At 37.7% G+C, this 26,016-nt stretch overlaps 2 protein-coding genes and 1 non-coding gene across 6 annotated transcripts; 2 read left to right on the top strand and 1 right to left on the bottom strand.

Moving 5' to 3' along the window:
- The first annotated feature begins 8,333 nt into the window (after nt 1–8,333).
- LOC101170901 lies at nt 8,334–14,739 on the top strand. Of its 2 annotated transcripts, XM_023956532.1 has the most exons (10): nt 8,337–8,640; nt 9,067–9,354; nt 11,119–11,412; nt 12,734–12,844; nt 12,925–12,978; nt 13,179–13,214; nt 13,292–13,324; nt 13,414–13,446; nt 14,003–14,041; nt 14,513–14,739. In XM_023956532.1, exons 1-10 carry the CDS (start codon nt 8,553–8,555, stop codon nt 14,623–14,625), a joined length of 1,089 nt encoding a protein of 362 aa, XP_023812300.1. In that variant the 5' UTR covers nt 8,337–8,552; the 3' UTR covers nt 14,626–14,739. The 2 variants fall into 2 exon arrangements, with proteins under 2 accessions (XP_023812302.1, XP_023812300.1); XM_023956534.1 differs by lacking the exons at nt 13,179–13,214; nt 13,292–13,324 and having other exon boundaries at nt 8,334–8,640.
- A 1,443-nt stretch (nt 14,740–16,182) lies between these two features.
- On the bottom strand, nt 16,183–25,316 carry fam114a1 (family with sequence similarity 114 member A1). 3 transcript variants are annotated; one of them, XM_020702890.2, is made up of 13 exons: nt 25,209–25,316; nt 23,406–23,726; nt 23,135–23,219; nt 22,793–23,007; nt 21,406–21,540; nt 21,115–21,267; nt 19,926–20,109; nt 18,905–18,990; nt 18,202–18,420; nt 17,953–18,092; nt 17,143–17,215; nt 16,644–16,697; nt 16,183–16,411 (listed from the first exon to the last, which is right to left on the bottom strand). In XM_020702890.2, the coding sequence occupies exons 2-13, from the start codon at nt 23,718–23,720 to the stop codon at nt 16,286–16,288; spliced, it is 1,785 nt and encodes a 594-aa protein (XP_020558549.1). In that variant the 5' UTR covers nt 23,721–23,726; nt 25,209–25,316; the 3' UTR covers nt 16,183–16,285. The 3 variants fall into 3 exon arrangements, with proteins under 3 accessions (XP_020558549.1, XP_011473212.1, XP_020558553.1); XM_011474910.3 differs by having other exon boundaries at nt 19,965–20,109; nt 25,209–25,313; XM_020702894.2 differs by having other exon boundaries at nt 23,135–23,204; nt 25,209–25,313.
- A 473-nt stretch (nt 25,317–25,789) lies between these two features.
- trnap-agg lies at nt 25,790–25,861 on the top strand. Its single transcript has one exon. It is a non-coding gene; the product is annotated as a tRNA-Pro (tRNA).
- The last annotated feature ends 155 nt before the right edge of the window (nt 25,862–26,016 follow it).

The following is a 26,016-nucleotide window of genomic DNA, read 5'->3' as shown; positions in this document are numbered from 1 at the left end:
TGTTCATTTTTAGGAAAAAGGGATCATCTGTTTCCAAAGGCGATATTAGTTAGAGGGAGAAAAAGAACAGGTGTGAAGTCATGTCAGACAGAAGCATAAAGCATTAATCAGTGGCAGGTGGGATAATTAAAGAGGAGGAAGCATTTAGAGGATGCTGACACTGCAGCTCATGAAAGTATAACTGGCCTACGGGTCTCAGTGTAAGCACTTGTGAACATTTAGTATGCTTCTGGGGAACCGACTGGGTGAAATGAATAAAATGGAATAGTTTAGTGACAGTGGAACAAGTAGTACACTAAAAAAAGCAGTGAATTGTAAAGGATTGAGTTTCTCATCGAGGTTTGATGTTGAGAAATGTATTTGGTGCAATAAACATTCCTATGTTTTTTTTTGGTTTCTTGCAAGGTTGGATTTAGTTTATATCCATGTTCTGCTCTCTTTTCTATATTTTTTGTAAGCGATCATTTTAAGCTGAAAAGATTAAAACAGTAAAAACTGGTGAAAAAGGCACAATCTAAAAACTAGTATTCATCTTTTCTTTGTCAAACTCTCTAAACCCAGGTTATTTCCTCAGTGAAGCTGTCTGTAGAACACCTGGAGCTGACAACGATCATGTTAAGCCAATAAATCACAAAATAGCTGAGGTTTCGACATGAGTTTGAATGAATGGGGTTTTACATCCTGGTCCACCTCGAAAAAGTAGAAAAAAGTGGATTAAATGTCTTTTCATTGCCAGTAGCAGAATGTGTACCCCCAAAGCTGCTATGTATTCAAAGAATGTCCAGTGTCTCCCAGGGGATGTTTGCAGCATTTATATGCTGCATCCTGCAGCCTGTGTTTGTTCCACATTTTCAGATAAACAGGACATCTTGCAATGACAGTTATCATATCACAAAATGTGATTGAAAATGCTGATGCAGTGCATCTTATAGGTAGGTACAGACAAAAAAAAAAGTAAAGCCAAGTTTTTATCAATTTTTAAAAATGTGTTTACTACCTATTTTGGCTTCTGAATTATGTAATTAAGGCATTTCTGTTAATAAAATATATTTATTTAACTCATGCCACTGTCTACGCACTGCCGGTTCTCAGATACCCTGTAGGAATAATAAGATGGCCAAAGGAAGAGATACAGATCACGGAAGACACAAAAGCTCCTCATCGTACATATCACTTATACAGCACCCTGAGACTGGATGCTAACCGCAAGGAAGGAGGCTGAGGACTAGTGAGCGTTGAAGCCACTTTCCAGGATGAAACATCCATGATGCATGAATACATCAAATGTAAGGCCCCAACTGACAGTGTGCTCAGTGAATGTCTCAGGGAATGGAGAACAGAGGACACAGTGCTGGAGGACAGATCCTCATGGGAGGACAAACCCCAGCATGGGATGTACCACCAGATCATAACTGAAGTGGCTGATATCAAGAAGTCCTACCAATGGCTAGAAAGGGCTGGCCTAAAGGACAGCCTACAGGACATATGCGTGCATGGGGAGGGAAATCACTTCACACGACAAGCACTCTTTGCTCGGACACTTTTACTCGTCTTGAGCAGCTGAGTACAGATAATGCCTTTTAACAGGCTTGCAGTATTTGCTCAAGCTCTAGCTTAGGCACAGAACAGCAGAGAGACCTGTCCATGTCATGAGCACCTTCTGAAATCTCTTTCCGTTAAACACAACTTAGTCTGAACTAGTATTTACTTCACTTAACCAATAAAAATAGGCTGACAGGGGGTTATCTTATGTTGAAATAACTACCTCGTAATATGTATATATATATATATATATATATATATATATATATATATATATATATATATATATATATATATATATATATATATATATATATGTGTGTGTATACATAATTTCTTTGCATTTATCCAACTGCTTATTCTTAAACAACACGGAAATGGGAAATAATATGCTTAGTGGGCAATAAATAGATTGAGTTTGGCAACTTTACTAAGGGAGCCATTCTCCTAATCGTTGGATATACATTACAATTTCTCCTTTCACTGTGCTCTTTTATTGTGGATTTTTACTGGGAAATTTTATGACGTTTGCATTGTTATTTTATGACAGGATTTTATTGGGTATTTTATTGCAACACTGTCTACAACATTTCTTAGCCACGGAGGACATTAAACGCTGATGGTGTGAACAGAGGTCAGTAAAGCATTTTAAACTGTAAGCAGTTGAACTTAACATGCACTACTGTCTACATTCAAGATCTTCAGAAAGCCTTTGGGTTTATATTAAAGAGTCCGTGCACAGTGTATGAAATAAATGATCTCCTGCTTGGTTTTTTTTCCTGCCTGCCTCCTTTACAGCAAAAGTCGAGTGCACATAAGTACAACCGCTCATTTGCTCAGGCTTGAAAAAAGGTGTGCTGAGAGCATATTGATTTTTCTCCCCCCATGTTAAAAAGCTTTTATTGACGTGGCATTTTCTGCAGAGAAAAGGTTACAGAAGAGAAAAAGAGAACTGACATGAAATGAAGACATTCTGTTCAATGGCAGCTCTCTGTGGATTCACCTTGTTTTAGCCCACTTTAGTGGCATTGTCGTCCTTTAAAAGAACAAAGTGTTTTGGTTTTTTTTATATCTCCAAAATACCCTCATGTGTACCATGAGGGTATAAAACATTCTGAGAGTAACATCAAAAGAGCCTGGTTTGAAGTTCTTTGAGGACAAAATTGGAAAAAAGGGGAAGATTCAAGGGCATTTTGTGCTCACTGTCAATCCAACAGAGATTGGAGCTCCGTAATGCTCAGTGTGGAAGTCTTTATAACCTTTTAAGTATCGCTCATAATGATGATCTGATCGTGAGGCGCCATCATTTCTCCATAAAAGAAATTTAAAGCTAACCCAGCCTCTTTGTCTCTGGAGAGCCCAGCTATGCCTTGCTGCTGACGCAGCACTAAATCACCTCGCTCCCATCCGTCTTCCTTCACCTCTGCCTTCTGCTCTGGCTCTAATGGAAAAACACCCTAATTGATCTAGCTCAAATTTTTCCCGATCACATCTTCATCCAACCTATTTTTCCATTTTAAACAACTCTCCTCATCGTTTCACCATCTTCAGTAGCTAATACCTTGTAAAGTGCACATCATCAACGTTTTCAGAGTTGAAGGCAAATATCTGACAATAATGTGTTACTTCATACTTTTAGCAGTGTAATAGAGCATTTATAGTATTCAAGAGGAGCTACTGCATTACTAGATCTTCTGACATAAAGTGAGTACAAAGTATATAGACATCTCTCTGGTAGAATATCCAATTTGTGGCTGCAGAATTCTTGCAGAAACAGACAGCAACTAGTTATAGATTGAGCTCTTCCATCAGAGGTGGGCGGTATCTAGTTATTTTTACTTTACCCCTATCGAAGCAAATATGCACTAAGTCAAGCCGGCTCCTTAATTACCTTAATTTAGCATCTTCAGGAAAGCAAAAACATAAGTAAACTATTATCGCTGTAAATAAATTCAGGGATCAAGGGGTTAAGTGTTCTTTTTGGTAAAAAAAATATACTTAAATAAATAAATAAACAAACAAACAAAAAAATAAATAAATGCTACAATAAATTTCCCTTCAGCATAGTTTTTTGTTTTGTTTTTGTGTTTTGTGCAGATATATGACATCAAACCAGTACATATTAGGTTTACCATCCGCCTATCTTCAGAACCCGCTTCCTGTGTTGAAGGAAGTATGTTCCAATTGACTATGCTTGAAACAATCAATAAACTCAAACTTAAACTGAATATTTAACCATGGTTATTTCAACATTTACAGCTATAGATATGCATTAAACATCCAATAGACTCATAGATTCATTGAGGCTCATTGAACATTGCAGTTTAGATGGCTGTAAAATAGCAGTTTTTAATTTTTTAAACTTGTAATTTTAATTTTTTTAAAAGAGTACCCTAATAGACATCTGAAAATATAGATTGACTTGTAGTAGATGAGCACATATCTTTCAGAATAGTATTAAATGGTAAATGGTAAATGGCGTATACTTATATAGCGCTTTCTACCTTCTTACGAAGGCCCAAAGCGCTTTACAGTCACAGTCCCATTCACCCATGCACACACACATTCACACACTGATGGCGGCTCCGCTGCCAAACACTGGCGCCAACCTCCCACCAGAGGCAAGGTGGGGTTCAGTGTCTTGCCCAAGGACACTTCGGCACATGGGCGTGCAAGGCGGGAATCGAACCTGCAATCTTACGATCATGAGTCGACTGCCCTACCACTGCACCACGGCCGCCCAGTAGACCTTTACTAGAGTAACATAATTGAGTTGTCTGAGATGTCCAGTAGACATCTACAATAGATGTATATTAAGTTACTGTATTAATTACTGTATCTAAAAGGTGTCATGTGCATGGCTACAAACACATACACTAACATTCATATCTAGGGGCAATTTAAAGACATTAATGAATCTATGTATCATGTTTTTGGACTGTGGGAGGAAGCTCGAGTGCCTGGAGAAAACCCGTGCATGCACAAGGAAAACATGCAAACTCTAAACAGAAAGTACCCAGTTGAGATTCTAATCAGGGTCTTCTTGCTGTGAGGCGAGAGTGCTAACCACTACGCACACCCTCCGATTTTAAGTTGGCATTGTCAAATTATTTAAATAAAGCATTACAATCCCGTGTTAAAGTACAGCATTTAAAAACACGTGTCACGTTTCAAACCTTTTCCTCAAAAGCTAAACATTTAAGTAGATATTTAATGAAAAAGCACTATTTCAACATTCAAAGCAGATATAGGTCCAGGAATCATACTGAGAGTAGGATGGGTAAGATCAAATACAACAACCTTCTTCACAAAGCTTGAGGGGTGTCATTGGCTCTCTCATATCTTCCCTTCTACACAAAGCCTTAATTTTAAAAGGCTACCGTTCTGTCCAGATTGGATTTGCGCAGTCATATCTGCAGATTTCTGCAGTGAGGCAAAAGTTGATGATTCTCAAGTGAATATTGTAGGACAATACCATGGATTACTAGCCCTTGTGCTATCTTAGATGACCCCACCCTTGCATTGACGTGTTATTCCTACCATGACAAAGGTGGATAAAGGTGGAAAGATTTCATGTAATCCATGGACACCAGTGAGGATCACAAATCATTGAAGAAAAAAGGTCTAGCTCACTGTCAAGTGGGTCTAGATGACCCAACTCCTTATGTTAAAATGCCTAGGATAGCACAAGGGTTACGAGATCCACTGGGGGAATTGGCTTAATATTCATGATACTGAGGAAATAACTGGATCTCTGATAAAATTCAATGCTTATGTTTACTTTTGTCAGAACACAAACACACACACAGAGTGAGCCTTTGCACAGTTGTGTTGTGCTCATTAAGAGGCCTCTGACTGCGGAGTGATGGATGTGTCATGTTAGCTGAATGTGACAAATGCTTCAGACTGTGAAACCAAACAGATTATTGCAGAACAAAGCACCTGTCAGGTTCCATTAATAATTGAAACACTCTTAAACCCTAAAAGGGATATTTACAATAGAAAAGGCTCAATGTTTAGTGTCCCAGCAGCGCTTTGGAGGTTTCAGAATTTACAACTGCTCCTAAAACTTCGGAAACTCCCAATTAATTATGCAACTTTTAAATGGCACCCTTGGCTGCAGTAAAAGTAAAAGGATTTAACCCTTAAATGAGAAAGACCTAACTACTAGATATAAAGCACAGAAGAAATAATGTTTTAAGTATACTGAAACCTTTATACATTTTGTGTATAGTGAAATAAATTTGTGCAATATTTGCATTTTCTCAATTGGGGTGCTGCTTCGCATTTGGTATCAGTTTGTCTCCACTGTACTAACCCATAATAAAGCTATTTCTGTCTTTTAGGTCACAAAATATAATAATTATTTTTACTAAAATGAATCAAAGGTACCTTTCTTTCAATCTTGCATGGACATTACTCAAGCACACCAAATTTTTCACAAGAGCTCTTTACTCCAGAAATCTTTTTTATGAAAAAATCCTTCAGGTTATAACCCCTGCCTATTGATGCTAATCAATGATGCATCAAACCACTTTGGCTCCAAAGTTCCCTTACTTTATAATCTACTTGCAAGCAAAAACAACAGTGTTTTTTTTTTACAATGTTGGGTCAAAGGGTGAAATACTGGCAACATAAGAACAACATAAAAACAAATCCATACCAGTGTTTTCAGGAGCAGGTTAAGTGAAGGTCTCCGATCCTACATGAGCTTCCTGCTGAGTTTTCATCATTACTGCCAACATATTTTATGGTCTCCCACTTCTTCAGTGCTACTACTTAACAGCTTCATCCATGAAATCTGTAGAATTATAGAATTAGGGAAAACAAGAAGACAAAATATGTTAATATTTTAATTAGCACATTTAAAAAAAAGAAAAAAGTAATTTCTTGCATTTACAAGTCAATTTGTTGGATCGAAGGTAGCATCTAATTTTGAAGTGCATTTAAGCCACTTGAAGTAACTTGAAGAGGATTAGATTGAATGTAGAAGCAAAGAGAGCATTCTGCCTTTCTAATATTTACTGGATCCATCTGTCTCCATAAGCTCCTGACTGATCTCAGAGCAGCAAACTGCTGTGGCGTGAAGATAAAGCTTCACCTGCCAGCTATGCTCATCACTGTGTGCATAGAAGTGTGTTTGTCACTGTGAGCAAGGTGTGTTCATTCAACCCTGCTGAGATAATTGTTTTTTAGCTAGCCAACTCAAAAATCGGTGCTACCCAAAAGCACCCAGCAGAGATAATACAGTCTATCTTTGTGCAGAAGAAAATCACTAATTGAGACAATCCACAATTAATGGGATTTTACATAGATGATGTAGCCATCATCCACTATTGTACATTTTCTGTCTCACATCAACAACACAGAACAGAGCTGTGTATATATTTACAAATTACAAAAAATTATTATATTGTTTTTATGTTTGATTTTAAAATAATGCTAAAATATTTGATTGGAACATATTTTCCCATCAAACATTTTGTTTAGGTTACAATAACATTTTTTTGTAGTTTTTTGGATATTTATTAAATAATAGCAGTTAGAGTACTTGAAAATGTGCAATCTGAAAAGAGCACACAAAAAGGGAGAACAGAAGCTTCTTTGAAAATGCAGACTATTGGCTTTGACCTGCAGCTTTGGTTTTCTGTCATATTTTTGTTTTTCAGTTTTCGGTTAGAGTGTTTTTGGTGTTTTTATGCTCTTGTGGCATTTTTTTGATGATGGAGGACACGTGTATAAAGAAAATTACGATTAAAATCACATTTCTGAGTTTTTCCTAATTCAAATCTTTGCTAATCAGGAGCAAATGGAAAAATGTCGTTTGAAAAAGATTGTAGCAGTGATGTAGAAGCTTCTAGTTCAAAGCTTCGCTCCAGTTTGATGTATCCACTTGTCGACGACTAGATCCGTACTTCGTTTTCCTCATTTGAGCTGGCATCTGGCTCAAAACTGGACGGTTGGATAGCTCCATTATTGCTCGCTGTTTTTGGTGCACCGGTAATGTTAGATTAGGGGGGTGAGGGGCAACTGGGGGAGAGTGTCAACAGATGGATGTTGGGAAGTAGGTGGGGGAGTTACTCCATGTCAACAGCCAGCAATTCAGAGGCAAAATTTTAAGGAACTACCTAGAAAAGGACACAGGTTTTTAGATTTTGCCCAAAAAAAAGATTAACTATACTGTAATTAAAACCCCTCCAGGAACGCTTTAACAACAAATCAAAACACGATTGGAGCGGGACTTGAAGACTTGTTCTGGTCCTGAACCTGGTTTCTACCCAAACCACCACAATTACACTATGCATGATTCTGCAGCACAACAAATTCAACAACTCACAGCTGGCTGTCAAAACACGACTACAGCTCCACAAAGGCAAACAAAACTGACAGAAGCTTGTTGAAAACAATTACCATGTGGTTTAGCTGGAGGTTACTGATGAGAGACCCACCCTGTCATAATTTTGAGCCTTTAAAAAGTTTAGTTTTCACTCTGTGCTGTTTTTAGAAAACCTAATTCATGACTGTGCAAAAACGTATGTATTTTTTCTTTTTCTAAAAAAAGATTAATCCAATACGAGTGCACATGTGCCATTTTGTAACCCGTCATAATGTAGCTCACATTTAATCTAAACTGGCAAACCGGTGGCGACAGTGAAGAGGGCGCCTTCATTCATTCTGGCATGTGTCAACGCCAAAACATATGAAGAGTCTTATTACTTACTTTTAAACCAACAGAAACCTTTGTTTTTCAACGCTGTTCTCCATTTTTTCTTTTGTTCTGAGAAATGGCAGGAAGTGCAAAAGGAAGTGAAGTTGCTTAGTGCACTCATTTTCGTCACCCTATGAACAGAGTCATCGAGACCTTTTTGGGTTCACTCAAGGAAATCCGTTGAGGGGAGACTAGACGCAAAGACACGTGCGAGTGTGCCTCACTCGATGGAAGGAGATGCTACTAACCTTATCTTGAGCTTTTTCCACTGTAAAAAAGTTTATGATCCTGGTGTGTGACCATGACAAGAGTTGCGGTGATCAAAATTCTCCTCCTCGTGATCCTCGCATTCATACTTTGTCTCCCAGAGTTCTTCACTTTACACAAAGGTAAGTTGTTCACATCAATTTTGAACCTCGTCCAGGAACTAAGTGTTCTCAGCTTTTTTCTAAGTCAAGTTAGAAAAGAAAGACCTCTATTGTGTTTCTAAAATCTTTAAAACCTTCAAAAACGATAAGCATACTATCATAAGTACACATAACCCTGCACATTTCAGCTGTTTGAAAATGTCTCCTTGCGTTGTCTTGAAGGCAGAGAGCAGCCCTGGTTTAACCTACGAGAGATTCCTTTTGTTTATTCCTCACTGTCTGTCTGTATGTCTCTGCTGTCAGATACAAACTGCTGTAAACAACTTTCATTGTAAGATCCTCGCTCTGATGTCTGACTTGTGAGGACTTTGCTGTTTTTTCTGCCTTTTCTTCTGCCTGCATCCACTGAGAAATCTTTGTGGATTGTTATTCTTTTCATCTTTTTAGTGTTGAAAGTGAATTTCCAATGCCTTTCATACCGACTCTGTGAAGAAGGAAGTCAGGTGAAGGAATGGAGGAATGGAGGGCCAAGAAATGCAGAAGATGAGACGGAAGACATTTGTGATCCTTTGTCAACTTCAGTCCATGAAGACTGGATGCATATCTGTCAGCAGAATAATCAAAGCAGTTTATTGGATTTGGCCCTTAAATCATGGAATTCTGATCCAAAAACCGGCTGGATCATGTGTGAAACAGACAGAAATATGCAGGTATTACACCTCAACTCAACCTCAGGTACGTTGGTCTTCTTTTTTAATGGTCCCAACTAAAGAGATCCTCCCTGCCTAAAGCCTTAGCCACATGCACCTGTATGAGGGTTTGATCCGTTTGAGTTGTGCTGATTTTTGGGATGTTCGGCCCATGGACAATCATAGAGAAAGCCGACTGCATCTTAAAGGGAGCACAGGGGCCTCAAGGGACCTCAAGGGACCTCAAGGGACATCTTGAAAATAGGACGTACAATTGTCATGCCTGAAAATGCATCATGAAGCATTCGTAAACCTAGTGTGAAGTTACACTGCCTTATGGCGTGCGGGTGATGCTGTCTAGTCATTAGTAAGATGTGAGTACTGGCTTCTTACTGACCGCTCATGAATGCCGCAGGCATGGCGGGCGTACAGGTTATACATAAGTACCTGTAGGACACCCCCACTCAAACTACATTCTGATTGACTAATTTCCTCATATCTGACTGCCAGGCTCACAAGGGGCACACACTTACCACTTGAACGGCACTAACCGGCTCTTTGTGCAGTGCGCAGGATTTGGTGGGTCGAAATTATGAATAATCTGTACTACATCATGCCTGCATCTCACCTCATTCTCTCTTATTACCACGCATGTGTTGCTAAAGTGTTCACTGTAACCTATCACCTGCAGGATGCAATATCCATGTATATGATGATATATTCCTTTGGCACACTAAAGAAAGATTTTTCAAATTAAAAATTTGTTATTTTCGAGAGCTATTTTCCTACTTGAAAGTAAGACGACTCAATCTCTGAGGCAGTGGCTTTCGGTCCGTGTGGGTGCCGCCCATTTCATGACGTTAACCTAGAGTCGGCCTCGGCAGAGTGTCTGCGTCTCGCCCACAAAAACAAACAACATCCGAATTTTTGCAAAGATGGATGTCCGTATAAAAGGAAAGCGTTTTTGCCAAACACTGCTAGCTCCACAGAGAAAGTGTATTTGTGGATTGGGAGGGGCCGGTGCTCAGAGTGCAGGTTATTAGAAGAATACTCAGAAATGTGTCAAAATACCGCTTAGGGTTTCTTCAAAGAGAAATGAACACCATTTTACACTTAGCAATTCAAAAAACACTTTACAGTCACACAAACAATCACACACTATTGATGGCGGCTCCGCTTCCAAATATTAGCATCAACCCATAATCATCAGGAGCAATGAATAAATTGTAAGGATAACGTAAGTTACACACACTTATGAAATGCTGTGTGTATCGTAACAATCGTAATTAGTTTTTTGGGTTTTTATAACATTTTTGTGTATTTCTTTATAATAAACCAAACAAATTTCAACTATTTTACTATTTCCGTAGTTCTTTCACCATTAATTGTTTTTCTCGTACTTACTTCTATCCAAGTATTTTAAATGTTATTCTTTAAATAAATTTAATTGACATACATTTTAAATACATTTTTTGGAGGTTTGGAAAATATTTATATCACACTACATCTGACTTACTTTGACTGCTTTACCGTGGTTTTAGACAATAAAGTATGATTAGAAAACGCTTAATGTTACAACTCAGAGCTGGTGAACCCAGGATGGCATTGATCTACTCTGGAATCGGCTGACTTTTATGCAAGTATTGGTAACTTTTATTTTTATTTTTTACTTAAAATGATCGTCTTATGATAATACATGTATTGAATTTTGTCGAAACATGTTCCCGAACCAGAAAAAAAAGAGAAATTCCAGTAATTTCAGTCTTTTTTTTTTAATATGACCAGATATTTTTCATTTTTTCTTTAACAGATGTGGAGTTACTTTTGGAGGTGTCACTGGAACTTCAGCTTAGTCAAACAGAGAATCTCTCTCTGACTTTGTATGGCCATAGTAATCAAAGCTTCTTAAAACTCCATCTTCCTGAAGAGAGAGGAGTTGATGGAGGCAATGATGAAGGCCAGAGGGAGGTTTTCCACTGCTGTCTCCCTCTGCTGCCCACATCTAAATCATCCAGTCAAAGCCGCTGTCTCCTATGGCTCGCCAATCAAACTCTTTTGAACGGAACAGCAAAAGAAAAGCTGCCATGGAAACGGATGCAGACAGGTTGGTGTTGGCATGAGGGACCAGCATTTCTTTGTTTCCCCATGTGGCTAATATAACTTCACTGTAGGATAGGAGAAGAAAGAGAAGAGCAATAAGAGGCTAGGGACCTGGTCAATCAGTTTTCGTTTCATGCAGAACTGCCAAACTCTTGAACCCCGTGGAGTCACTTTGTTTCAATACAACAAATTTCCTCCAGCTCTCAGCTGTGACTTTCATTCTTTCTTTGTCTTCATTTCTCTATGATCTTTCAAGACCATACTCTGTTTTAATCTGCTGAACCTCCTGTATTGATTTTGGCCTGCTTCATTCTCTTCTGCTCTCCAGCACTCCCTATTACTTAAAGCTGCATACATGTTTTATTTTTCCATTGTATTTGCTTAACCAAGTCTCTTTTGCCTCCATTCTTCAAATATTTCTACAAACTTAAAGACCTGCTCCAAGGAAATTGGGGCTTTTAACATGTCTATGTGGCATTCTTTATGAAGGAGGACATATATAAAGAAAATTAAGCTCAAAAGGGGATTTTTGAGTGTTCCTTTATTCAAATTGTTGTAAATCAGGAAGAGAAAAATGTCATTGGAAAAAGCTTGTAGCTCAACGTAGGTGCTACAATCTGTGGGCTACAAGCTCCCTGCTTAGCTTTATTTTAATCCATCCTCTTGCAGACAAATAGATTCATGTGCGCCTCTTTTTCCTAATCAGACCAGGCATCTGGCTCAAGACTGTATGTCTGGATTGCCATGATATGGGTCACCATTTTTGTTGCACCGTTAATGTTAGGTTGGGGCTGTAAGGGGTCTGTGAGCAAGCAGGAGAGATAACAAAGGGATGATAGGAAGTGTGGTAGACCTGCAATGCACCAATGGTCCCGCCCACAACTCAGAAGCAAATTTTGAATGAACTACCATTGCTCTGCAGAAACTATGTCCAAGAAAATATAGGCATAATAATTATTAAAAGACCACTGGGAACGCTTTTGAAATAGATCCAAAGATGATCGTTATGGTAATTTAATGGCCCTTTTTTGTAGCAGTTTTTCATTTTTCAATTTTATATTCTTTTTCTATCATCCAATAATCATCCTCTAATATGATGTACTCTCTTCTGAGCAGCTATCTTCTTTTATCTAGCATTGGCAATGAATACTTTTTTTTTACTTTTATAATGAAAAGATCTGAAGCTGACTTGTGGGAAATGGTGATGGAGTCTGCATTGACTAAACAATTAATCCTCCTTAAGCCAATACAAAGATAATGATATTAACAGCTGTTAAGGTTCTAGATCCATTATGCTTAAAGTCTTTACTCGCTCTGTTTCCCAGATGAATGGCGCTGTGTGTACCGGGCGATTTGGTTGGCTCTACTGTGTGTGGTTTTGCTCATTTGCCTTATAGCTGTGATTGGACAAATCCCCAAGGTCATCAGATTAAAAAGTAATGAACACACACACCATGAGCTCAATGGACTGATTTACTCTAATAAGGAAAACATGACGTTCTTTTTTCTTTGACAGAAAAACCCAAGGTGCAGTCCAGTGATTACAACTCTACAAATCTGCGATTAAATGGTAAAAAAGAAAAGAAGAAGAAAGAGTAATGTGACTGAAGATTGTCAGTTTTTCCTTTTCCTGAAGATAAAGACCAGAGTTGATTTTTTTGTATGATAGTTTTCTCTAAAAATATATCAAAACTTGTACAATTGGAGCATTTCAGGGGTGTAATCAGTAAGGTAAAATGACATTTTCCAACATTGAATCTTTTTCTCTAGGTGTTAATAAGCAAACAAAAACCACAACCTTTGCAGGTAAATTATATCAAACGTTTTTAACATCAGTAGTTTTTATTTTGCAACTTTAACCTTTATTTTTTTAATATGGACAGACATCCAATCCAATCCGTTTTGGCCTCTGTTTGGTAAGTTTATTAAATAGTTAATAATAATAAAAGGTAAATAGTAATATGTTTTATGTTGCTTTTGACTGATATTTTTTTTCGATTTTCAGGGTTGTCACCAATTCCAGAAGATATCATTCAAGGTGTAAACACAAATTCACACACACAATTGTTAATAATATCTTTTTTTTTCTCTGAACCTAACCTTTGCCTGAAATCTAAAATTAAGCTTTTAACTTCACACAGCAAACGTTTTCTTTAAGGCTCGTTGGGTTTTTTAAGTGTCCTCACATTGAAAGGAGGCTGTCCGCTGGTTGGTCCTCACAAGTATAGAAAGCCACATTTATGCACACATGCAGCAGTGTTTACATGATTTTAGTTTCTCAAGTATGTTCCTCTGAGCCTACTGTCTTGCAAATGATGGGCGAAATTTTTCATTTATCCAGGTAGCGTTGTCACTTGACTTGAAATCTTCTTTCTTGAAACATTTCATTATTCATCCAAATGGCTTCCTCTTGCACATGTGGTGAAACATTTCAAGAAAGGAGATTTTAATTATGCCAAGACTCGACTTCAAGACTACTTTCCATACAAGTTATACATGTTTTAATTCTCCAGCAGATGCACACAAGCTAATCAGCTGAATGTAAATGTCCCAGCTTATGTTTACTGTCTGTCTATTTTCTTGTGATAATGCAGAAGATCTGATGTATGAAGATGCTGACCACAGCTACACTGGTAAGCTTCACTTTTTACACACAAAGTCACATTTGCTGTGTTTCCATGGACTATGAATTTGCACAAATTAGATTTATGATGATAATCACGGAGTAACAAAATTGAAATTTCGAAAAAACGCCATGGAAACACAATTAATTATTCAGTTTGCATGTAAAGTCTATAAAGGAGAAATACTTTTTGATAACTAGGCAAAAAATAAACAGTGAAGCTGTATCCTGTTACCTTACCTTATATTCTTGTATTATTGTCATGATTTGTTGTTCTGCAAAAAATCAAGACCAAAAAAAAAAAAAATCAGTTTAATGTAATCAACATAATATCATTTATTGCATATTTAGTGCCGAAACATGTCAAGATCTGCTCTTTCCCAATTAACTGAATAAAATAGTAACTGGATGGATCCAGACCAAACCTTTAAGATGTTTTAATTGCTACTCCAGACTGTTTGTAACTTTGTCTCTTCTTCAGGCAATCTGCACCATCGCGGGCATCAGCCATCCTCCTCCCTCACAGAGGACTGGCTGCCAATCAAGCACCCGAAAGGTTTACCAGCAAGACAAGCTCATGCTTTTCACGATTAAACTAATATTTACGAGAAATACAAAGATGATGGAAAAACATTGTTTACGTATATACAGTACATGATCTTATTTTGTATTTTTTTTCTACTCTTTTTTTTTTGGGGGGGGGGGGGGGGGGGCAAACAGTGTGAAATAAAATGTTTGTTGTTCAAACTAATTTTAGTTCACTTGTGTGTAACCCAGTTTAGTTTCTGCAGAAAGGTAAAGAGCACAACCCAGCCTTGCAATAACTCAAGACACTTTGATAGAATAGAATTAGAAGTTATTTGCATAACATTTTCTTGCCTGCATCAAAGGTGCATTAAAAAGTGGAGGATCAGAGGTAAAGGGATGCCAGCACTCATTCACAAGAAAGAGACGCGTATGAGGCTGCTGGAAGCACAACCCAGTTTTACTTCATTTTCTGAGGAATGTGATGTTGAAGAAAAGAGGAAACACTTTTGACAATTTTGGAAATTCGCTGGGGAGGCAATGATGTTCAATGGAATGATCAAATGCAGCCCTTATACCTGTTGCCTGGCAGTGGGTGCACTAAAATGTTTGCAGGGATCTTTTAAATAATGAGAAGAAAGGCTTCCATAGGTCTAATGCTGTGCAACACTTCCACTGTGTTATTTAGATGGTGTTTTGGGAAAGCTTTTATCCTGGGATGACAGGTTCTTTTCCAAGCAAATCAAAAGCCTTCCTTTCAATTTACAAGTCTTTTTTTTTTTTTTGGATGTAACAACATAAAGTGCTATTTTTATATTACATTATTATTATATTACATATTACTCTACTTTTAAAGCATGTAGTCCTCTTACTCCTATAATTTTTGCAAAACTGCACATCAAAATCAAACACCTTTTTTTCCCCTAACTTTTCCCGTCCAGCAGCGGAGCAAACAGATAAGAGCTGAAGGCCTCTTGTGTTGGACAGATTTTACTGTTACAATATGGGGTTATGAATCTTTGGACACAGGAAGTGTATATTTGTATAAACCCCTTTTGTATTTATGTCTAAACTTTATTTATATTAATTATGTTTGCATACATTTCTTGTTAAGACTGGACAGAAGAGAGAAGGTTACGTTACACTTTTAATGTACACAGTGTGAGAACGCGACACAAAATCATTTTCTTTCAGGTGCAATATAGAATATTTTAAATGAAACCGTAAATAAGGGCAAAAAACAAAGCAATTTTCGCTTCATATAATTTAACATAACAAAAAATAATGTGACATGTCTAATACTGTAGTTTAGATTTAAACCAGAATTCACTTCACAAATTTCATTAGTGTTTTATGTTGTTCAGTTATCATTTCAGAAATAGTATAGAGTGCAAGAGAATTGACATAAATAAAGTAGAATTAGTTAAATTCTATTATTTTCTGAATTTACTAGTTGAGAAACAAACAAACACAAATAAAGCTCCAATGAAATTGAATTTAAAGCATCATATTAACAACAAATATAGACAAAATAACATCCGTAGCAACAAAGTGGCAGAATTTATCATACGGCCTCTATAGGTTCATAATTCTTTCAGCGGTTTTCTCTCAGATAATATGGTTTTCTTTTTTCTGTGGAACTTTGTTTTGAGTCAAAGCAGCATATGTAGAAAATCCCATGTCTACTATGATTATTTAAACGTGTATTATTAAAGGCAAATTGGTTGTGTTAATGCTGTGGTTGTGCTGCAGGCTCTCCTGTGGGTCGGCCTGGTTGACTGTGGATGTGGGAGATCTGCAGGACTGGCAGCAGCAGCTGCAATGCATTATGGATGTAGTTGGTACTGTTGGCGCCCTGCAGACAGAAGACAAATTGTTTTTTTTTGTCGCACTTATGGTACAAAGAAACATAAAAGATGTGTGTTTTTAATTTAAGGTTTTAATGCCAAAATCTATATGAAATCCTTATCAAATTTTAGGTGTCTTTACTTCACTGTTTTTCTTGAAGTTAAGCAATAATTACACAAAAGTATCAAAGGCTTCACTTTGAAAAGCAGACACCAAAATACGTTGGATAAAAACGTCACCTCTAAAAGCACGCCGTTTATAAATGGATTCAAGTCCTCTGCTTTCCTCTGACCCTGAAAGAGAGACATTAACACGGGGATGAGGCCTTCAGTGATCGATCAGTCCTCACGCTGCTGCCATTACCTGGAGGACGACTTTACTACATGGGTGGTGCTAAAAACTGATACAACATGGGTGGTTACTGGGGGTTTTTTTGCAAAAAAAAAAGAAAAAGGGTTTTCACAAAGCTCTTTTGAGATGCTTTCTAAGCCCAGCAGCTGCTGTCCATAAAACAAAATGTGAACGTTTTTTTTATAACTGGACAGCAGCACCCTGACGCACTCAGAAAATACTGAAAATATTTAACTACTTTATAAACATCTGCAAATCAAATTTTGGTAGTAATCGCATACATTCTCCCCATGATACTGGCTTTTTTTTTTTTTTAAATACAGACTAAAGTATTTATACAATAACAGTACTGTCTAACACTTAGTACTTATGGAAACTCTTCCTTACCCCAACAAGAAGGAGTGTTTCCGAGAACATCTTGGCCAAACAATTCACCTCCTTACACATGGCACATGTCAGTCTAAAATTTAAAAAACATTGATTATTACTTGTACTTTTTTGGTCCTTAAAATGCCTTAAGTAAGATAAATAAGTTTTACATTTAGATATGGGCATTAGTGTTTAGTCTCTGTACTTGCAAACATCATGTCTGTTCATGAGCAGAAAGCCCACCAACTTGGAGGATTTGGCTGCATTTGTGTAAATTTAACAACACATGCTCATTAACTGTGTGCTAATGGACACAAACAGGCACATTAAATGGTAAACTTGCCCTTAATACAGGGAGAAATGTTGCATCATAAAATACAGAGAGACAGATGTTAAAGTAATTCGATCCCATCCCAAACAGGTATGTTAGCAACTAAGGTCAATAATTTGACTGTATTGGTAAAAATGACAACCATTAACTTTTTATTGTTTCTTTATTTGTGATTTTATTAAAATTCAATGAATGTAAATGGGTTTTCATTTGTTATCATATACATTCTTCAAAACTTTATTCTTTAATGTGGTTATTAATTTAGAGTAAATTTATTCTGTAGCAATAAAAAAAAAAAATCAAATTTCTTCTTTAACAAAAAATTCATAACGACACATAAAACCTGTATGCATATTCTTTTTAAATAAGAACAAAACCTTCTTTACCTTTGTGACTTTAGATTGCATTTGTGCCACTAAAACAAAGGTTTTTGCCCCACAGTCTGGTTGACTAAACATATATTGTGTGCTCAGAATACAAAAACAACACAAACAAACCTGGTGAGAATTTGTGCCTGGTCTCTAGCTGGTTTCTCTAGCTCCTGACCATGAAGGATGAGTTCTGCCACCTTGTGGAGCTGCTCAATACTGCGAGCCGTCACTTCTGCCAGACTGCCGACTGATGATAAATAGACGGCCTGCAGAGAGGGGGATGAAGGTGCACACAAACACCCACACTGACTGATAACATCAGATTCTGCAGTGACAGCGGGTAGATTAAAAACCTAAACGCCGCCTCTGCCTTACCTCTACAGATTTGGGGTCACTCTCTATTGCCTCGTCTCCCTTGCTTCTCTCCTCCTTCTGCTCCTCTTCATCTTTATTCTCCTCCTTGTCCTGCTGCTCCTCTTTGCACTCTCCAGGCGGGTCTTCTTCTCCTGGCTGGGCCGGAGTTTCCTTGCCGACTGTCTCTGTGGTGACAGGCTGTTCCACCTCCATCACCCAACCGTGGGCTCTCATACGAGCCTGCAGATGCATAATCACCTCCCATCAGCTCAACACGGTGAGAGGTCGACGTCCTGATGTATGCTAATCACATGCACAAACATGACTATGCTAATGTGAGATCGGGAAAAAGTGGATGCAATCGTGCAGAGGATCTTCAAAGACGCTAGCTGCAGCATAATGCATACAAAGATATAGGTATGACCATGTTCACTTGAGTCATTTTAGACAATGTTCTTCACAGTGCATCGAGTAGATTGCATGTTGTTCAGGATAATATTTGTATTCATTAAGTTACTTTTCAAATATTCATCATTCAGCTGCAAAAAGGACATATTTTAATAGTTAGAAATGCAATTTTGAGCTTCATTTTCTGAATATATATCCTCCATCATGAGAAAAATGCCACAAGAACATGTTGAAAGCACCATTCTCTTCAGAGTGTGGCTTTAAAGTCTACAAAATAAAACTGAAATCAGTGCGACGTTGTGTGCGTGTGTGTCACCTTGTTGAGTTTGTCTGGTGTCGCAGCAACATGAAGTTCAAACAGCAGCTCAGTGAGAACACTGACAAACTCCTCGCCGTCCGCAGCTGACAAAAACACACAGGTTAAACTTACTCATGTTATGGCATGCACGTGTGATGATGGTTCGATTCCCCCATGCTGGAATCAGAATGGAATAATTTCCCTCTCCTCTTGATTTTCAATTGATTCTTGTTTCAAATCCAAATGAATGAACTAATCGGTCACAATTCCATTTACAGCTGAGTAATTATTCTGACACACATGCACATTTACTATTTGGGTGTGATTGTCCTTGAGGTGAAAACATGGCAGCTGCCTCTGAACACTGACACTGGATGAGGTTGGGATCTGCCACCACGTGCAGGGCTTTGACATTGCCACAGTGTCACATGTTTAAAGGCTCCAGAGATGTGATAACACTTACCATAACCTTCAGTTTCACTGCACACTCCAGCCCAATTGAGACAATGAGAGACAAAGTAAGGCTCCAACTTTGCTTCATAGTTGATCATTTGTCCTAAATTTTTGTACAACTTTAAGAAAATAAAATTGCAATTATTTTTTGATCAGGTGTTTGGTAAAGCTTTTGTGTTAAATTTAGAATACAAAAAATAAACTAAAATATACCAGAATTCTGCAAAAACGGTGAACTAAAAAAAAAAAAGACAAAACTAGATTTTTGACAATTTTCCTGATTTTTGCTAGTTTTCTGAAAATCTTTGGTAAAAATTTTGTTAGAGTGCAGATGCAACCAGAGACTCTAGATGTAAACCCATAAATATGATGGGATGTGGTGCTTTGCAGTACATCACAGCAGCAATACAGGACCAATGCAAGGCTGCAATGAAAATGTATTAGTCCAGGGTTTGGAGAAAAGAAAAAAAAAAGAATCAACAGTGAAAAGTAAAACTAAATCAACAGCCAGAGTTGACTAAAGTCAGCCTAATCCTGGGTCAGTGTTCAGAGACATCATCTACCTCCAGCTGGTCTGCTCACTCACATAAGGGGGTAGAACAGTGTATTTGGGAATTTAGATCACCATTATCCTTCGTCTGTCCTCCATCTTCTTCTTCCTCTACTTCTCCTTCTTCCTGTTGTCTGGTGAAAATTTCTTTGATGAAAATCAGCTCCTTTTTCTCCTTCTCCTGATCTTCTTCCTCAAGGGAGGAGAGGAATGCTTGGACCTAGCAGATATAAGGAAAGAGTGCACTGTGAACGTGAGGCAACTAGGCACGCGTTTACTACAGAGCTATGGACATGACATTCCAAAATAAAGTTCCTTCAAATTAATAATTTGTGGTCACAAATTAGTTTTTGTGGCAACAAATGACCATTTTGGTCACAAAAAAGTACTAGGAACTGATAATACTAAAATACTAATTATTATTTAAAAATAAAAGCTTATGTGTGCACACAAAATGCTAGTTAGTGTCTTCACATTGTTAATCTGTGCTCACAAAACTCTAATTTGTGACTGCAAATTGCAAATTGATGCACACAAAATGCTAACGTGACCACAAATTCAAATTTATGCTCACAAAATGCTAACTTGTGACCACAAAATGCTAACTTGTGACCACAAAATGCTAACTTGTGACCACAAAATGCTAACTTGTGACCACAAAATGCTAATTTATGCACACAAAATGCTAACTTGTGACCACAAAATGCTACTTTGTGACAACAAAATGCTAATTTATGCACACAAAATGCTAAGTTGTGACCACAAAATGCTTACTTGTGACCACAAAATGCTTACTTGTGACCACAAAATGCTTACTTGTGACCACAAAATGCTTACTTGTGACCACAAATTGCTCATTTGTGACCACAAAATGCTAATTTGTGACCACAAAATGCAAAATTATGGACACAAAATGCAAAATTATGGTCACAAAATACTAATTCATGGCCACAAATTGTATTTATCTGAGGAATGGGTTTATAATGTTTATGTCATGCTTAGGGCTCCACAGTTTGAACATAAAGTAACAAAAATATTGTTAACAGTGCACCGACAAAAAAAACTAAATTTTTCTTGCGAGAACATTTTTAGAGCTGTTCCGTTGAGAATGTGAGAAAATATTTCAATATTTGAGCCAACAAGAAACACTGTGTTGTTTTGAGCTGAACCAACACAAAAATGAATGTGTTGCATATTTTGAAGTAATATCTAATTCACACTGTACCTTTGCTTCACTATCGTTGGAGAGGATCTCCAGAGCTTCGAGATGTGACAAGCCCTGGTATTCATCAAAGAGAATGCTGTAGTGAGCGGTGGGCGTACTCGTCGGCTGGTTACTCAGCCGTTCCTGGTCTTTCTCCTTGGCTTCCTTCAATATCTATAAGATAAAAAGCTACAAATAAACAAATCACTAACTGCAGATTGTTCTGTCCGTGTAAACACACACCTTCCTCATTCGTTTTTTAACCAGCTTTTTGTTTCTGTGAATGAGTGGTATGACTAAGCGTCTGCATACCTGACTCAGCGAGGCGGTTTTCTGCATTAGAGTCTTGGTCTTTTTAAATCCTGGATCACTTTCTGCAAGAACGTTCATGGTCTTCTTTCCAATGAACTCTAAGGCATCCAGACCTCCACTGATCACCGACTTACCCTAAGAACAGAGTTCAGGAGAAAAAGGAACAAAAAAGATTGTTTAAAAAAAAAGGTTATGATTAAATATGTATTTAAAAAAAAACAACAACCTCAAATAAATTATAAATTGTGTTGACTTTCTTTTCTTTTATACAATATTAAAACAACAACAGATCACAAATGACCCGTCTTTTTTCTACATTAAAAAGTATTCTAGAACAGTGTTTTTCAACCTTTTCTGAGCCACGGCACACTTTAACCTTAAAAAAAATCCCGCGGCACACCAGCATCCAAAAATTAAAAAAAAAGGAGAAACTCAGTCTGTATTGATCTACAGCCCCTCCCTCCACAGTCTCACATGCATTTTTGAGATAATTGTTACAGAAAAAGCTGGAAACTGCAGCTGTTTTTTTCTAAAAGATGCAATAAAAGTTAAGTTAGAAGATTTAAAAACAGTTTGTGTGTTCGTTAGTTTCAAGACGTTTAACAACAGATCTCCTTTTGCGCTGTCACTCTCACAACCCAATGCATCATGGGAAATATAGTGCATAAAACGGCCGAAGATCGGTTTTCGGAGCTTCATTGTTTTGTTCACTTGTTCCACGGTCTGATACCGGATTCTGTGGAAAGCTACACCGCTAAAGACGAGCTTTAGCTGGTATTTCTGTCGGAACTGAGCGACTTTACGAGCTAAATCGGGACAAGGAAGTGAAGACTTTAAGCAATTCTGATTGGTCAGACCGATGACATGTGATTAACCCCCCCAACACGGGACTTTTCCAAATTACAGCCGAAGGTGCAGCTGAATCGCGGTACGTCATTCTTATCAAAATGTCTTTAATAAAATAAAATAAATGCAAAGAAAAGGTATTTTACGATCTTTTATATTCCTAACTCCTCAGTGTTTTATCAGGGCCTGTTTGGATGAACAAAGAGCTAAAATCCTGGAGATGGAAAATGTTTTTAGATCAGTTAATGAGGGCAATTTCCCACGGCACACTTGGCCATCTCCCACGGCACACTAGTGTGCCGCGGCACACTGGTTGAAAAACACTGTTCTAGAATATAAAACACAGTATGGGTTTTTAGCTCTTACAATAGTTTTCATGTTCTCATTTTGACATTTTTTTATGTACTTATTAATTTTAGCCTGAAAGTTCACAGGCTAAAGGCTAAAGATCACAGGAGCAAGAATATTTTAGCAGCTTGTATTGTAAAATTTGTAAACCCTGGTTTTGTGTGATCTTGCTTCAACGTTTGCGTTTCTTCACCGTGTTCTGCACCGCATGTGAGATGGTCGAGAAAACGCCCCTGCTCGGGACATCAGCAGACGTCGACTCCTCTGCGCCGGATGGCTCAACCTCCCCGGCTCCATCCGTCTTCCCCTCTGCTCCTTCCTCCTCTTCTCGCGCCTCCTCTCCTACCGAGGTTCTGTGGAGGCGAAGAGCTTCTCCTGCCTTCACTTTCACTGAGGTCAAGCTCTGGCCTGCAAATAAACGACGTGGAGATAAGATGGAGGAGGGCTGGATTTGAAATACTTCATGAAAGAAAAGATCTGACCAAATGATGTCCAAACTTGAGCCGTTTTAAAAGGAGGAGCACAGAAAACATACCAACACTGGAGGTGGCAGTGCTTAGGAGAGATTTTCCCCAGGAACTCCAGCCTCCCCAACTTTTCTCCTTCTGTTGAAGAGAATTCTGCACACACAGTCACACACATGTACATAACAAAGCATGACTCAGCAATTGTTTCTATTCGATTGGTTAAAAACTAGATTACATGTGTAAAATTGAACACATATTTTGACGTTTGTCTGCAAGACGACAGGCAGGTGTTTGTGTGTGGAGGACATCAATTGGAATGGAGGAGATCCAGCCACAAACCTGTTCATCCTCCTCTGCAGCCTCAGCATCTGGCTCCAGGCTCACTGACTGGTTACATTCGGTCACTTGACCCTCTGCCGCTGGCTCGGATGTGTCCGTCTTGGTAGTTGTGTCCTGTCTTACTGTGTCCTCAACAGGATGCGGCATGCTCAAAGTCTCAGGGTGGAGAGGTGGCTCCAGCCCCAGCGAAGGCACGGGACCTGCAGGGCCTGATGGGACATCCTGACAGGGGTCAGGATTTGCAGAGAGAGGTTGGACAAGTGGAGGACTGGAATCTTTGTGGAGTTCTGCCTCAGAGGGGCTGTCCTGAGACATTTTGATCTGGAAAAAAATGATTTAGTTTTTGTATTAGTCTTGTAAGCAGTGATCTGTACTTATCTAAAATAATTTCTCTACAAAAGTCTGCTTTTTACATACGATTTAAGACTGGTTTCTAAATAATAATTCTAAAAAGAGACAGAATTGAATACAACAATTGATTATGATGATTTAGACACAAACTTCTAAGCAAAATTCAAAGAAAAGGGAGCTCTGCATTGGATTTAAAAAATGCCCAACAAACCATGAAGGAATTAAAAAAGCAGATGTTTCATCTGACTCATCTAACAGATGACACAGAAATATCAAAATCCTCTGGGAAAAACAAAATCAGTCTGAAAATAAGTAAAAACTGTTTTAAAAAAGTGAAAGAAGAATTTAAAGATTTATAATTTGCAAAAATTTAAACAAATCAAAAGAAAAGAGGCTTGTTTACAGAATTTGGGCCTCTGGCACAAAGTTCAAACTAAACAGACATGTCACTAAATCAATGAAAATAAACATTTTAACCATTTTCTTTATGTCAGTGTCTTTAGCACTATCACTTGACCTATCAGCATTGTCATATTAAAAAAAACAGCAATATTAAGAACTTTTTCAACACATAAAAAGCCTTTAAGGCTTTATTTTTTAAACTGAAAATAAATAAATAAAAATCACAAATTATATTCTGGTGTGTTTTCTATACAGTATATGTAAAACGCTCCAATCAATTTGAAAAGATGAATAATTTTATAATAGATGACGTGAATTTGCAATGAAAGTCGCATGAAACCAAATGAAAATAAATGTAATGGCCAATAGCGCCATTTGCTGACCACATACTGTAAATGCAGGACTCACACAATGTTTTTAACCACGTGCACGTTTAGTCGTTACAGGCTTTAAATAAATAAAAATTAATAGCCAGGTTTGCTTCTCTGATAAACTGTACATGTGACTTAGTTTAAAAGCAGCAACGTTAATGTGTATTATTTATATTTTTGTTCAACTTTGTAAAAACTTGTAGACAGCAAAAACAAAATAAACCTACGCAGATAAGAATAATACTCATAATCCTGTGCCAAGACAGGAAGTTTACTGACCAAATGAAAAGGTACCTATTACATTTATTTTGAAATGTATTTAAATCGTTTTTATAACTATAAACAATTTCATACATTTGACATCATTGTAAGCCATTTTGCAGGTACCGTAGCAACCTTGAATAATGATAATAAAAAAACATTTACAGCACGAAAACGCATTAAAAAAATACGAAGAAAAAGTATAACACAGAAAAGCCTCGTTTTTCATGAATGTGTTATGAAATATGACTTTTGTTTTGAAATCTAGTGAGTTTAACAAAAGTGGTGTGCACTGAACTAACTGGTAAACATAGTTAGGTTAAGAAAAAGTTTGCGTTCTGCAGTTAAAACAGACAAACGAGCGTTGTAGAGCAGAAAAATCGGGTGTTATTAGGGAGAAAGTAACAGAGCGGCTCACCGTGCGGTGCCAGACAGCGGCTCCTCTTCCGCCCCGCCACGTCGGCAGGCTGCTCACAGTGACGGCACCGAAGAGCAACAAACCAAGAGAGTTCCCTGCATCAAATATAAACTTTGCTCAAAGTCCAAAGTGAAATAGACAGTTAACGCAATTCAAAGTATTATTTAGCTCTTTTGTAATGTTATACCCTTAATTAAAAAAAAAAAAACATAACCACGTAAACTGTTGTGCATTATTCAGCTTTGGAGGTTGTTTTTTTAACTTCCGGAAGATGAACATCTTTACTAAAGAGTTTCTGTCATTCCGTTCACAGAATGCTAATGTTTAGAGATACTGGACTTTATCAAAAATACAATATTAACAATACAGGTAACATAATGAGACACAATATCTCCGTATTTAACTTGCATTGAAATTAAATTTAGGTCAGTATTTTGATAAAGTTTACTGTGAACATCTACCGACCTAATAGATATTTACAGTACTTGAAAAAATTCTAATAAAGGCACTGCACACGCACTCATCACAGTTGATCATAGATAGACTAGTTGTATCCTGATCTTTCTGATGCAAAGCACGACGGCTCGTTGGTCTAGGGGTATGATTCTCGCTTAGGGTGCGAGAGGTCCCGGGTTCAAATCCCGGACGAGCCCAATTTTCTGACTTTTAACGAATCAAGAAAATCTATTTCAAGTCTGGGAAAAATGAATACTAACGCTCTAAGATTGAAGACAACGCTCTAAACTCAATGACATGTGTAAAATTTATGGTGGGAATTAAAAAATAATGTAACAAGATCTGCCCCCCC

Source organism: Oryzias latipes, chromosome 1, assembly GCF_002234675.1.
Source record: "Oryzias latipes chromosome 1, ASM223467v1".
In the NCBI taxonomy this organism is placed as follows: domain Eukaryota; kingdom Metazoa; phylum Chordata; class Actinopteri; order Beloniformes; family Adrianichthyidae; genus Oryzias; species Oryzias latipes.
Note: the sequence above shows the minus strand (reverse complement) of the source record. Positions and strands in the feature narration are given on the sequence as shown.

Coding starts and splice junctions, on each gene's coding strand:
- LOC101170901 (XM_023956532.1), top strand. CDS start 8,553: ATGACAAGAGTTGCGGTGATCAAAATTCTCCTCCTCGTGATCCTCGCA. Junction 8,641..9,066: donor GTTCTTCACTTTACACAAAG/GTAAGTTGTTCA, acceptor TCATCTTTTTAG/TGTTGAAAGTGAATTTCCAA. Junction 12,845..12,924: donor CAAGGTCATCAGATTAAAAA/GTAATGAACACA, acceptor TTTCTTTGACAG/AAAAACCCAAGGTGCAGTCC.
- fam114a1 (XM_020702890.2), bottom strand. CDS start 23,720: ATGTCTCAGGACAGCCCCTCTGAGGCAGAACTCCACAAAGATTCCAGT. Junction 21,268..21,405: donor AAACCGCCTCGCTGAGTCAG/GTATGCAGACGC, acceptor TTTATCTTATAG/ATATTGAAGGAAGCCAAGGA. Junction 17,216..17,952: donor CAGGCACAAATTCTCACCAG/GTTTGTTTGTGT, acceptor TTTAAATTTTAG/ACTGACATGTGCCATGTGTA.